This window comes from Prionailurus bengalensis, chromosome X (genome assembly GCF_016509475.1).
Source record: "Prionailurus bengalensis isolate Pbe53 chromosome X, Fcat_Pben_1.1_paternal_pri, whole genome shotgun sequence".
NCBI classification, from domain to species: Eukaryota; Metazoa; Chordata; class Mammalia; order Carnivora; family Felidae; genus Prionailurus; species Prionailurus bengalensis.
Genome location: NC_057361.1, coordinates 33892105 through 33905255, shown reverse-complemented (window position 1 = coordinate 33905255; position 13151 = coordinate 33892105). Strand labels below are relative to the sequence as shown.

The 13151-nt window shown below is 49.6% G+C and overlaps 1 protein-coding gene across 2 annotated transcripts in view; it reads left to right on the top strand.

Annotated features, from left to right (window-relative positions):
- Window positions 1–3246: 3246 nt before the first annotated feature.
- SRPX (sushi repeat containing protein X-linked) overlaps window positions 3247–13151 on the top strand; it is a 112457-nt gene continuing 102552 nt past the window's right edge. The window contains exon 1 of one of the 2 annotated variants that reach the window (XM_043570452.1): window positions 3247–3757. In XM_043570452.1, coding sequence (XP_043426387.1) covers window positions 3664–3757 — 94 coding nt within the window. In that variant the 5' untranslated portion in view covers window positions 3247–3663. The remainder of the gene's footprint in view (window positions 3758–13151) is intronic. The other variant, XM_043570454.1, reaches the window with a different exon arrangement.

Genomic DNA, 13151 nt, shown 5'->3' with positions numbered 1-13151 from the left:
ACTTTGAGAAACGCCAATCCATTTCCCAAGGTACAGCGAGCCACCAACTTTCCCCTCAAACTTCAGGCCCTTAACTCTGAAAGAGAAGAACTGGTTTGAAGGGGGAGGAGAATGAGGAGGTGTGGGAATGTGGCCGGGTTACGGGGATGGAAGGGCCTTGACTGACGTCCTCAGGAAATCTCTCTCCTGCAGCAGGTAGGTGGCTGTCAGGTCCTCCTTCAGTGTCGTTTCTCACTTGACAAGCTCAAGGCAGAAATTGGGGGTGAATCCCGGGAAGCCTCCTCCTTCCATGCACAGTGGGTCATTCTGCTCTGACTCGGGATAAGACTGTGGTGTTTAAGCCAACCTCCTCCTCAACATGGCACAGAGGTTGTGCTCTCACAGCACCAAGTGGGAAGCCACTCTCCCCTCCTCTCTATCTGTGTGCTTGGTTTTTGAGATCTAATGTAGAATGATCTACTTACCATTCAGAGTCCGTACAGCATTGCTGCCTGGAGAGATGTTTGGAACCTTCTTCTCGCCTGCCTAGCTTGCTGTCTCACGCCAACAGTGTCTTTTTTTCAACTCGTTAATAGTTACGTCCAGCAGGACAGGAATGAGATCATAGCTCTGGGGCTCCCCCTGAGTGACTTCTCTTCCTGTTTCCATCAACTTATTACCCCATCTTCTGGGTTCAGGTGTTAGACAGATCTATGAATCTACGTAACCCTCCCATTGTCTAGCAAGATACTGTGGGATAAACTGATAACCTCTCTTCCTCCCCTTCGTCTGCCTTCATCCCTTCTATCCGAGAGAGACCTGGAATAATAGTAATAGTAATGGGGCACGTGGCTCAGTCGGTAGATTATGCGACTCTGGCTTTCCCAGTTGTGGGTTCAAGGGTGTGGAGCCTACTTAAAAAATAATAAGAGTAATAGCAATAATAATAAAATCTTACTGGAGTTTTCTTTAAGGTAGCAGAGAGAAAAACTTTTTTTTACCATAAAACTTGGTATAACATTTTGTTTTTATTTTTAATTTTAATTTTATTACAGTTAACATACAGTGTTACATTAATTTCAGGTGTACAACAGAGTGATTCAACACTTGTCTGCATTACTCGGCGCTCACCCTTCGTTTATTTCACCCCTCACCCCCGCATCTGTAACCATCTGTTCTCTGTAGTTCAGAGTCTGTTTTTCGGTTTGTCTTTTTTCCTTTGTTCGTCTGCTTTGTTTCTTAAATTCCACGTATGAGTGAAATCACATGGTATTTGTCTTTCTCTGACTGACTTATTTTGATTAGTGTTATTCACGCAGAGTGTATAACATCAAGAGTGGTATTTCGTCTAATTCAGCCAGACTCAGGGGCTAGGAGAGAGCCACGTGTTCCTTCTCAGCCCCGTGATAGAATAGAATTGCTAGTTTTTATGAGGAGAGCTTGCTTCAGAGGTGATCTAGAAAAGGAAGGCCACTGGACAAACTAACCTGGAATTTGGGGTGTGCATTCACTTGTGCTCATGAGCCTAGAACAGTTGTTTTCCACTGGGGGCAAACATTCCCCAAGGAGATATTTGACCATGCCTGGCATTTTTTGGTTGTCACGACTTGGAAAACGAGGTGTTTTACTGGAGTCTGGTGCACAGAGGCCAGGGATACTGCTAAACATCCTTCAATGCACAGATGGCTACTCTCCTCAACAAAGTAGTATCGAGCCCCAAATGTCAATAGTGCCTAGGTTGAGACATGCTGGCCTGGAATTTAGCTCATTCTAAAACCTGCCCCACTGAGCATGGGGGAACAAAAATATGCATCTGCTCAGGGGTGTCTGGGTGGCTTAGTGGGTTAAGCATCTGACTCTTGATCTTGGCTCAGGTCGTGATCTCACGGTTCATGGGTTTGAGTCCTGTGTGGGGGTCTGCACTGACAGCATGGAGCCTTCTTGGAATTCTCTCTCCCTCTCTCTCTCTCTGCCTCTACCCCACTCGTGCTCTCGCTCTCTCAAAATAAATAAACTTTAAAAATTTTTTAAAATATGCATCTGGTCAAACTCCAGGCCACATCCCTAAGGATTCTAGTTTCATCGGTCTGGGAGCCAATCCTGACATGGTATTTTCATGAAGCTCACCGCCCCCCCCCCCCCCCACAATTCTTGTGGGTGGAGAGACTGGTCTGATGGAGGCCACAGATGAGGCTGATCTCCCTCATTTTCTTGTGACTGGTGGGGGCGTGGTTATTGAAGGGTTGTTGGCTCCTTGGGGAGGGAGCAGCAGTGGAGAAACCCACAGATGCAGAACCCCCCTCCCCGCCCCCTCCCAGCCCTAGAAAAGATAAGATGGAAGTTCAAGGCAGGAGCTTTTGTGAAAATTGGGAAATGGGCTTGCCTCTAGATAAAAGAATTCAAAAACCTTCTGGATGGATGTTCCCAGGGCCCTTAGTCTACCTGGTGGATCAGACTGCTTGTGGCGAGGAGAAAGTTCCCTTCTACCATGTATGTGGCCCTTGCCAAGGCACAGAGCTCCCTGCCCCAAAGGTGGCTGGATTTGGGCTCCCACTTGCCCCTGCCTCCAGGCACCTTTGTACAGTGCACAACCTGACACAGCAGCCCTGATCAGAATTTGCCTTAGCTAAGATCTCTTTGGGGGCAGGAAAGGAGCGAGGTGCTGCCTTGTGGGTTTACAAAAAAACAAAAAACAAAAAAAATTGGGGGAAAGCCTGGAAGAAGAAACCAGATCCATACTGCAGGCAGCCTAGAAACCCTATCCTGGTGCCAGGCCACAGGGTGGAGGTTTCAGGCTGGTCCTGGTGTCCTTGGAGGTGGTAGAGAACAGCCCAGGAAATGGGGAACTCTGGTTGCAGAAAACTACAACAGCTGGATTCCCCAAGACTGGGAGTGAGACAGGGAACTTTCTGTGCCTTGCGCTTGTCCATCAGCCGACCCTGGAAAGAGAACCTCAAGCCCCATTCATTCCAAACCGCAGTGCAGCTGGCACCCAGTCCAGCCCTTGATTCATTCCCTTACAAAAGAGAAACAGAAACTCTGTAGTGTGGACCTTGATGCCGGCAGAACAGCACACCTAAGTTCAAATCCCTTCTCTGCCCATAAGGGTGAACTGGGCAAGTTTCCAAGCATTGGTGTCTTCTTGGGTAAAATGGGCATAATATACCGAACTTGAGACGTGCTCATGCGAACGTGGCCGTTAATAACGGGCGGCAGCGGCCAACGTGGACCCGATCGGTTGCCCCCTCTTTCTGTGTGACTCACGCAGCTCTCTGCACAGATAACAGTGTGGGGGCCCAGGATCTGGGAGGCGGCTGGGCACCAGTGTGCGTAGTCGGGGTGAGAGGAATCGGAGAGCAGGAAAATATTCGGGATCATCTGGTGTCCTAGGGCACGCCCCTGGCGCTCTCTGGCCCTGGGGGGCCAGTCCCGCTTCCAGAAGAAGCGCTGGCACCAAAGGAGGGGCTGGGTCGGAGCCCCGGACCGCGCCAGCGTCCCGGGGAGGAGGAGGGAGGAGGGCAGGCCCCAGGCGGGAGGGAGAGAGGGAGGGATAGCGGCGAGAGGAGGAGTTTTCCAGCACGGCTTCGCCCGCTCGCCGCGCAGCCCCTCGGCTGCGTCCGTCTCCTCCACCCCCTTGGAAGCGCGCAGCGCAGCGCAGGGAGCCGAGCGAAGTGCCGGCGCGCCATGGGGAGCTCCGCACTCCGAGCCGCGCTGCTGCCGCTGCTGCCGCTGCTGCTGCTGCTGCTGCTGTGGGTCCCGCCGAGCCGCGCCTTCCCAGGTAGGGCCGGAGGCGGGGCAGCCTCCCCGGCGGGGCGCCTTTTGTCTGCCCCGGACTCGGCTTCGGCGGCCCCGGGGAGGGGTGGGCGGCGCGCGGCGGACTCGCCTCCGGACGCCGGGAGGGGAGAGCCGGCCGTCAGCCCCCTCCCGCCCGGCGCCGCGGACCCTCCGCGTCTGGGCTTCCAGGGGCCCCGGGCCAACCCGCGTTGGCGCCCGAGGCCACGGAGGGAAGTTTGGCGGCGCGCTGCTTTCTCACCACCTGGAGTTGTGCCTGTCACGCCGTGGCGCGCGGCTGAGGCCCAAGGGGGCCGGCAGCTGGTCCTGGAAGGCGCCCCTACCCGCTCCCACCGGAGGTCCCGGGCCACCCCCGGGGCTGCAGGGCACGAGCCTCGGGAGAGCGGCTCTTGTGGACCGCACAGGCGGGGCCTCTCCCGCACCCCCCAACCCCCCCTGCTGGGGATTCCGAGAAAGTCTGCGCCTCTGGGAGAGAGGTGCCAGCTGAGAGTGGTGACTTGTGGCATGCGCTCGGTTAGCCCCAGGGAAACTGGACGGCACACGCGCGACTCTGCGAGGCGGGGGGCGTGGTTCTAGCATCTAAGGGGCCCCCTGGTGTTTATTAAGACTCTCTTGGTGTTGAAAACCACCTAAAGCCTTTGGAGATGTCCTTCTAAAAAGCTTCAGCTGACTCCCTCATCTGGGAGTCTTAGGTTAGCTGAGAGCCTCAGGGGAGCGGGGCAACATGGGCGCACCCCCGTACCCCTGGAAGGGAGAAGAAATCCAGGGGCGCATTTTAATTTAGTGCCGATGGGAAAGTGGGTGACATGGGCTTTAGGGCGTGCAAACATTTGGCTTTGCGTTCAACGCTGTGGGCAGTTTAAATCCGCGGTCTGAGGAATGAACCTACCAAGTTCTGGGTGAAAGACTGGGGGGGAGGGAGAGGCGGTGGAGGGTGCCCAGATAGTGTGCTTGGGAGATGTAGGGATGGTTGCTGGAAATACTCCGCACATCCCCAAATGATTGAGGGAATCAAACGTATAAAGTGATAAGCAGGAACATTTGTGTTTTGAGCGGTCTTTAGTAAGTTTTAAGCTGTTTGGTTGGTAGAAACTGATTCAGGGCAAAGTCGAAAGGCGACGTAATCCTCGGCCCCAGGCAAGTGCCATTCCCATGGCCCCCACTCCGCTTTAGCGGGAGTTGGAGTTGGGTTAAAATGAACCTAGAGGAGAAGGGGAGGTCAATACTGGACAGGGAGCAGAGGAGAAGTTGAGTATCTACAGGCAGCCCTTCCCGCTGAAGCGAGAGGTGTCTCTGAGCTGCCCGTACATCTGCTCCTGGAGCCTTTCGCAGCCAAGGGGCCTCTTCTCTTTTTCCATCTGACCTCCCTCTGCTCTCCGTTCTCCCGGCTTCTACCCTTATATAGTGTAGCCTGCTGCCAGGGCCCAGCCATGCACAGAATCATGGGTTTGCCAGTTTGGGTACTCCTTTCTGTCTTTGGAGAACTGCCCCCTGGCTAGCTTGGCTCTCTCTGCCAGCCAGGAGGCTGCCCCCAATTTGGCACCTCTTGGTGGGGTCTCTCAGGAAATGTGCCCTGCAGGGGCTGTTGAATCCAAAGGAGTCCAAACCACAGGTTTGGGAAGGCTGGGGAGGGGAGACTTTCTAGGACAGTGGGTCCCCAGGCAAATGATGTCAGCTGAGGTCACCCCGAGTGCTGGGTGACAGAGAAGTGTTGCAGATCATTTCAGAGGCACTCCCGGAGGCAAGTGGATTATGTCTCCAGTGAGAGAAGGTGAAAGGCCTGGAATCAGAAACCTCTGAAAGAGGGAGATGGGGATGAAGGGCCCCATCACCACCCCCTTCCATTATATAACTGCCTGAGGTTTAACAGCCAATCTGTCAGAGTGAGAGTAAATCATTCCCATTCTGACTCCTAGAAGGTCTCTGGAGTTCTTCCATTTTTGAATTTGCAGCTTTCCTGGCCATCTGATTCATTCTTTCAATTTTTTTTTAACGTTTATTTATTTTTGAGGCAGAGAGAGACAGAGCATGAGTGGCAGAGGGGCAGGGAGAGAGGGAGACACAGAATCTGAAGCAGGCTCCAGGCTCTGAGCTGTCAGCACAGAGCCCGACGCGGGGCTCTAACTTACGGACCGTGAGATCATGACCTGAGCCGAAGTCGGACGCTCAACCGACTGAGCCACCCAGGCGCCCTTGATTCATTCTTTGTAGCCTAGCAGACAGTGTCTATAAAAATCTGCATGAAATCTATAGAAAGTTCATAGCAAAGTTGTCTGTGTTTGTATGCCTATAAGAGGAGTTTTTATTCTGTTCTTTTGTTGTTGTTTTTTTGAGGTATAATTGACATGTAACATTATGTTTCAGGCATATATCCTAATGACTTGCTATTTATTTATATTGTGAAATGATCAGCACCAGAAATCTAGTACCATCAGTCACCATATGTACTTACAGGTTTTTTTCCTCTTGATGAAAACTTGTAAGGTTTATTCTCCGAGTAACTTTCAAATATGCAATACCGTATTTGTAACTGTAATCATCATGCTTTATATTATATCCCCAAGACACATTTTTTTCTAACTGGAAGTTTGTAACTTTTGACCCTTTTGGCCCATTTTGCCCACCCTCCATATCCCCCCCACCCCAGTTTTGCAACCACCAATCTATTTTCTGTGAGCTTGGGTTTTTTTTGTTTGTTTTGTTTTTTAGATTCTACATGTGAGATCGTATGGTGATGTGTCTTTCTGTCTGACTTATTTCACTTAGCGTAATGTCCTCAAGGTTCCATGTTGCCAAATGAGTATGGCAAGATTCTATTCTTTTTTATAGTTGAATAGTATTGCCTTGTATATATATACATACACCACATCCTTTTTACCCATTCATCTATCGGTGGACACCTGGGTTGCTTCCATATCTTGGCTGTTGTAAATATTGCTGCAATAGACATGTGGGTGCAGATATCTTTTTGAATTAGTGTTTTCATTTTCTTTGGGTAAATACCCAGAAGCGAGTGCTGGATCATAGGGTAGTTCTATTTTGAGTTTTTTGAGGGACCGCCATGCTGTTTTCCACAGGGGCTGCACCAATTTACATTCTTGCCAACAGTGCAAGAGGGTTCCCTTTTCTCCACATCCTGGCCGACACTTGTTGCTTCTTGTCTTGTTGATGATAGCTATTCTAACAGGTGTGAGGTAATAGCTCATTGTGGTTTTGATTTGCGTTTCCGTTTTTATTCTGCGCTTAAACGAACTGTTGCGACCTCATTCACACCAGAGAGTTTGGAGGTTCCCTCCACCTCCTCCTGCAAGGAGGGCTGAAGTTGGAGACTGAGCACCGGTGGGGACTAAGGCTCCGTGAACCTTACACCTGGAGAAAACCTGGCCAAGTAGTGTGGTTTCACCGGTCAGGAAAACCGGATGAGGTTTGCTAGAAGCCCAAGGACACCACATCAGCCGAAGCAGTCCTCCAAAAGTGCCGCACTTGGAGATAAGTATTAGGAACTGAATACCTGGCTCAGGCTATACAATTAAAGTCTCTCCAGGAACAGCCTAAGCTGGAAATTTCTATTTGGGGTTAAAACATGTAAGGAGCTGACGGAATTCCTCTTCATTAAAAAGGGGGGAGGAAAGGGGGAATGCTAGAGAGAGCAGGACATTCTCATCTAGCATTTTCTTCACCGAGAATACTTCCAGTCCAGTGTATTGGTGTTACTGCTTCTCCTTTCACAGATGTGTGCACTGACAGACACCAGAAACCATCCTTCAAAGCACTGTCTTTTTTTTAAAATGTTTTTATTTATTTTTGAGACAGAGACAGAGCATGAGCAGGGGAGGGGCAGAGAGAGAGGGAGACACAGAATCCAAAGCATGCTCCAGGCTCTGAGCTGTCAGCACAGAGCCCAACGCGGGGCTCGAACTCACAGACTGTGAGATCATGACCTGAGCCGAAGTCAGACGCTTAACCAACTGGGCCACCTAGGCACCCATCAAAGCGCTGTCTTGAAACGCTCCAACCTCATCAGCCCTCACACCACAATTGAAATAGAGTCCCTCTCTTTTCGAGGATTCCTAGAACATTCTCACTTTTAGTCTCTCTCATTCTAACTCATGGCCAGATACTGTTTATTTATTTAAAAAAATTTTTAATATTTATTTTTGGAGAGAGAGAGAGAGAGAGAGCGAGCGAGCATGAGTGGGGGATGGGCAGAAAGAGAGGGAGACACAATCCAAAACAGGCTCCAGGCTCTGAGCTGTCAGCACAGAGCCCAATGCGGGGCTCGAACTCACAAGCTGTGAGATCATGACTTGAACCAAAGTTGGACACTTCACCGACTGAGCCACCCGGGTGCCCCCAGATACTGGTCTTTTAAAGTACAACTTCACTTTTATCACGTTACTCTCCTACTCAGACACCTAGAGCAGCAGCGCCCTGTCCTCTCTCAAGTTACCTAGAAAGTTCTCAACTGTTTGCAGGGGAGTGTACATTTGCTTCCAGTCTAAGTTTTCAGTCTTTCTCCCCTGGTTTCCTAAAATGTGGCCAAAATACACTCCCTGTTTTTGCAGAGCTTGACTCACATTTTTCCTCCTCTTGACGATTACTATTTCCTGCACCTGGGATGCTTCCCGCGCCCCTCTGCCGCCCAGCCACCTGTCTGCTCAAATTCTGCCCACCCTCCCATGACTTCCTCTCTTGGTTGAAACTTTTACTTGGTCCCTTGAATGGGAAGCTTCTGCCTTCCTTTAAACACCCACGGCGCTTCATGTTTCTCTTGTAGTGTTTGTGACACATGCCGTATGCTGACTTATGTCTTTTCATTTCCCATGGTGCCTAGCCGAGCCCCTTGAGCCAAGTGGGTATTTGCGCTTATGGAGTTAATAGCCCTATAATTTGGCTGATGGGCCATTGGAGAGAAAGGGGCTGAGTGAAATGTGCACAGGTAAACAGGGCTTTGTGCCACCATGAATCTACATGCGTAGGGACTGTGGCTTGCTGGCCATAGAGGTTGCTTTTAAATCCATGAACACCCTCTGTTTAAGCAATAACCTTCTCTGTTGGGGGCTGTAAGGCAAGAGACTTACTGCAGCCACAAGCTGGAGCGTACATTTATTATTTTTGTTGGCCACTTTGCTGCAGCCCCTTCCAAAGTGGTTGAATGGTTTCCTTAGTAAAGGAATATGTGTGCTACATCAGTTCCCCTTTCAGAGAACGCAACTAAAATGGGTAATTGAAGGGGAAGATTGAGTTTATACAGAGGAAGGTTACTTTTGCCAGGCTATAACATAGTACGAAATTGTGGCAGCCAAGTTATGATTAATACCCAGGTTAAAGATTAACTTCCAGCATAGCAGTGTGAATGGGCTCCAGGTCCTGGGGAGTTTCTCAAGCCAGCCCCTTAGTTCACCATTGTGTGATTTCTTGACTGTCAGCTTTTTTGGGCCATTGTTTATGGGAGTCTGTTAAGCCTGAACTTTTCTCTTGGATGTTTGAATGTAGATCTGAAATGGAATCAATTGTTCCCTTTTCTAATGAAACCTGGGCTCTACCCAGAGACTGACTTTTTATTTATTTAATTTATTTTTAAAGCTTTTTAAAAAAAGTTTATATATTTATTTTGAGAGAGAGACAGTGCAAGTGGGGCAGGGGTAGAGAGAGAGGGAGACAGAGAAGCCCAAGCAGGGTCTGCGCTGTCAGCACGAAGCCCAGCATGGGGCTCAAACCCACGAAACCATGAGATTGTGACCCAGCCGAAACCAGAATGGGACACTTAACTAACTGAGCCACCCAAGTACCCTGATACTTACTTTTTAAAGTGGACACTGAATGATGGAGTGCTTGGGACGATAGGGCAAAGAAGGTAGGGAATTCCTTCTCTTACAGCTTTCTGTCTTCTGGAGAAATAGACACTGAGTTATCTATGGGGGCGGGGGGCAGGGTAAATGTTGTAGCACAGGTGGGTCAACGGGTCCTGGTAGCGCAGAGGGCGGCAACGCGGTTAGATGGCCGATGCCAGGGACAGTGGCACTGCAGGCCCAAGGAAGGTTAATGGAGGTTGCCTGTGGGCTTCTCTAAGAACACTTGGAAATTGGAAACAGAAATCTGCATGGGTGTTTTTTTTCTGGGGAGAAGGTCCTTATCCCAATTCCGAACCACTGTTCACTAGATCATCTTCGCGACTTCTGTGAGATGTGCCTCAATGGGCACACAGATCCACATACAAAGTAAGACGAAATTGCCAGAGCAGGGGAACTACGATTGAACCAATAAGCGGGTGGGGGAGGGGGGAGTCTCGAGTTGTAACCAGTGGTGCAGTTTCTCATTCTTCTTGTTTAAAAAGCAACACCAAACAAAGCAGGTGTAATCATCGATTGTAGTTGTATTTTGGCCTGGGCTGGCAGCTTGGTGTACCCCTTACTTTGCATGGCATCTGTGCCCTGAGGGAGGGTCATTAGTCAATATTTGTGCATCAGTTGATGAACTGAAATAATTGTGACAGAGAATAAACATTCTTTTTTTTAAAATTTTTTTTTAACGTTTATTTATTTTTGAGACAGAGAGAGACAAAGCATGAATGGGAGAGGGTCAGAGAGAGGGAGACACATATTCCGAAACAGGCTCCAGGCTCTGAGCTGTCAGCACAGAGCCCGACGTGGGGCTCGAACTCACGGACCGTGAGATCATGACCTGAGCCGAAGTCGGACGCTCAACCGACTGAGCCACCCAGGCGCCCCTAAACATTCTATTTCAAGTATCCCTGCAGGATTTAACTGGAATTTCCAAGATGATAGTTCCCAAAGAAAAAGGAATGCAAGGTAGCAAGATGTCAGAGGAAATTTGCACTGCCCTGAACAAGGACCTGTCTGGACAGGCAACAAGTCAGGGCATGGTTAATTGTTGAGGCTCTTGGATTTCAGATCACCCTGGGACACTATTTCAGGAGACTTAGAAACTCCAGAGAGCCCCAGGGGTGGGATTTTCAGATAAAGATATAAGGGGAAAGCTTGTGCAAGAGAAAGTCACCGGTGGCATTCATTGCTAAGCTCCCAAGTTTTCCAGATGATAATTGGTTTCACCTGGATTGTACGGTTTGCATGGCGCCCTCGACCCAGAAACCTCTGGAGTGCTCGTTCCCGAGCGGCATGATTCACTCACCCGTAATCCTTAGCTCATACTGGATGCGTCTTTATGCATTGTTCCCCAGGGAGAAGATAAATGGGTTTGGACATAATGGCTTGGATTATCCCAGAGGCTTGGGGTTGTAAATTGAGTATATTGGTTTTAAAACTTTTGTGTGTGAGTAATAGTTAGACCAATCCAAACATAGAATTGGGGGCCGACTTTCTGCCTTGGCCTTGAAATAGCATTGCACTATTTCTTCTGCCCTGCTCATACAGTGACCTGTCGTGTTGATGGGTCACGTGTACCAGCAGCTCGTTTCACCTGCTGTCACCGGCTGTTTGCAGTGTCTACCTAGTTGTGCCTAATGAACATCTATTTCTTCAATGCCGATTGTACCCCAGGACCCTCTGACTGATGGATGACCTGGCCTGCCATTTACTGTGTGGGTGGCTGAGCTGAATGGCCCTGCCAGTTCCAGGGATCCAGGAATGTTCACAAAAACTGGTTAAATTAGGGCCACAGGGCAAAGATTGAGCCAAGGTTTGGCAGGCCCCTTGTGGAGTGGAGAGGAAGTGGGGGCGTATAGGAACTCTGACAGACTTGTTGCCACTGACTCAGCATTTGTCAGACAAAGGCTCTAATTCCTTTAAATATCCAGTGTTGAAATCCTGTTTCCACTTAGATTTTAATTCAGCTTTCCAAGGGGTGGAATCATATTGTTTCCCCATTAGTTACTCATGGATCTGAGGCCTCCAGCCATGTGAGCCGATCTGGGCTCTCTGGTTCATTTTGTGTCCTCACGGCGGCTCTCAGTGGGTCTGTGGAATGAAATCTGCCAGGGAGAACGCCTCTAGCCAGTCTTGACCCTGCTGAGTGTCCCAGGCTCTGTCTAGATCCCCAGAGGAGTTTCCCATCCACATCTAGGCTCCCCGGTGTGGGCCACCTGATCTCTGGAACTGTGGAATCTCAGACTGGTGGGGCCCTGAGATGCAACTCCCTGTGTCTTAGTGATGAGCCTCCGAGGCTCAGTAAGTTGGAGGGGTTTGTTTGGGGTGACACAGGGCGTGAGAAGCAGAGCTGGATTTAGAGCTAAGTGGTGGCCCCAGAATTCCTATCACTCTCCCCCAGGCATGTGCCAAATTTGGTTTTTGAGTGGCTACTTCGCGTTCGGACACCATCCCGGACACCGGCAATGGGCAGGCTGGAATCAGTTGCACCGTGCCCACTTGCTGAGGGTGAAATACACCCGTCCGGGTGTATTTCGGCATGCTTGTGTATATCAACACTTAGCTGCTATGTCAGGCTCTCATGCCCGGGGCTGCTTGCACGTTCCTCCAGGGCTGTGAGCCCCAGATGCTCCCTCTCTATACCACTTGCTTTGAGCTCCCCAACTGGTATGTCAGGATATTATTAACAGCTTGATTGAGACATAATTCACATCCCATACTATTCACGCATGTAAACCAATTTGGTGATTTCTAGTGTACTCACAGAGTTGTGTGTCCATCACAATTTTAGGACATTTTCATTAGCCCCAGAAGAAACGCCACGCCCCTCAGCCGTCACTCCTCACCCCCAAGCCCCTAGCTCCAGGCACCCGTTCATCTTATTTGTGTCTCTACACATTTGTCTCTTCTTTACATTCCATATAAATGGAATCATGCCATATTTGTCCTTTTGTGTCAGGCTTCTTTCACTGAGCATAATGTTTTCAGGATTCATCCGTGTTGAGGCAGGAATCAGTACTTGATTCCTTTTTATGGTTGAATTTTATTCCATTGTGTGGTTATAGCACATTTTATCTATTCATCAGTTAATGGACATTTGAGTTGTTTCCACGTTTTGTTTTGAGAGAGAGAGAGAGAGAGAGCGAGTGAGCGCATGCGCATGCAGAAGGGGCAGGGGAGGGAGAGAAAGAGAGAGAATGAGAATGAGAATCTTAAACAGGCTCCATGGTTAGTGTGGAGCCCAGCATGGGGATTCGATCCTACAACCTTGCGATCATGACCTGAGCCGAAATCCAAAGTCGGACACTCAACTGACTGAGCGATGCACGTACACCTCTACTTTTGGATTATAATGAGTAATGCTGCAAACATTCCCATAGGTTTCTGTGTGGGCATGTGGCTTCATTTCTCTTGGGTATATACCTAGCAGTGGAATTGCTGGGTCCTATGGCAATTCTGTGTTTAACCATTTGAGGAATGGCTATTTTCCAAAGCGACTGCAGCCTTTTCCATTCCCACCAGCAGTTGTGTGGT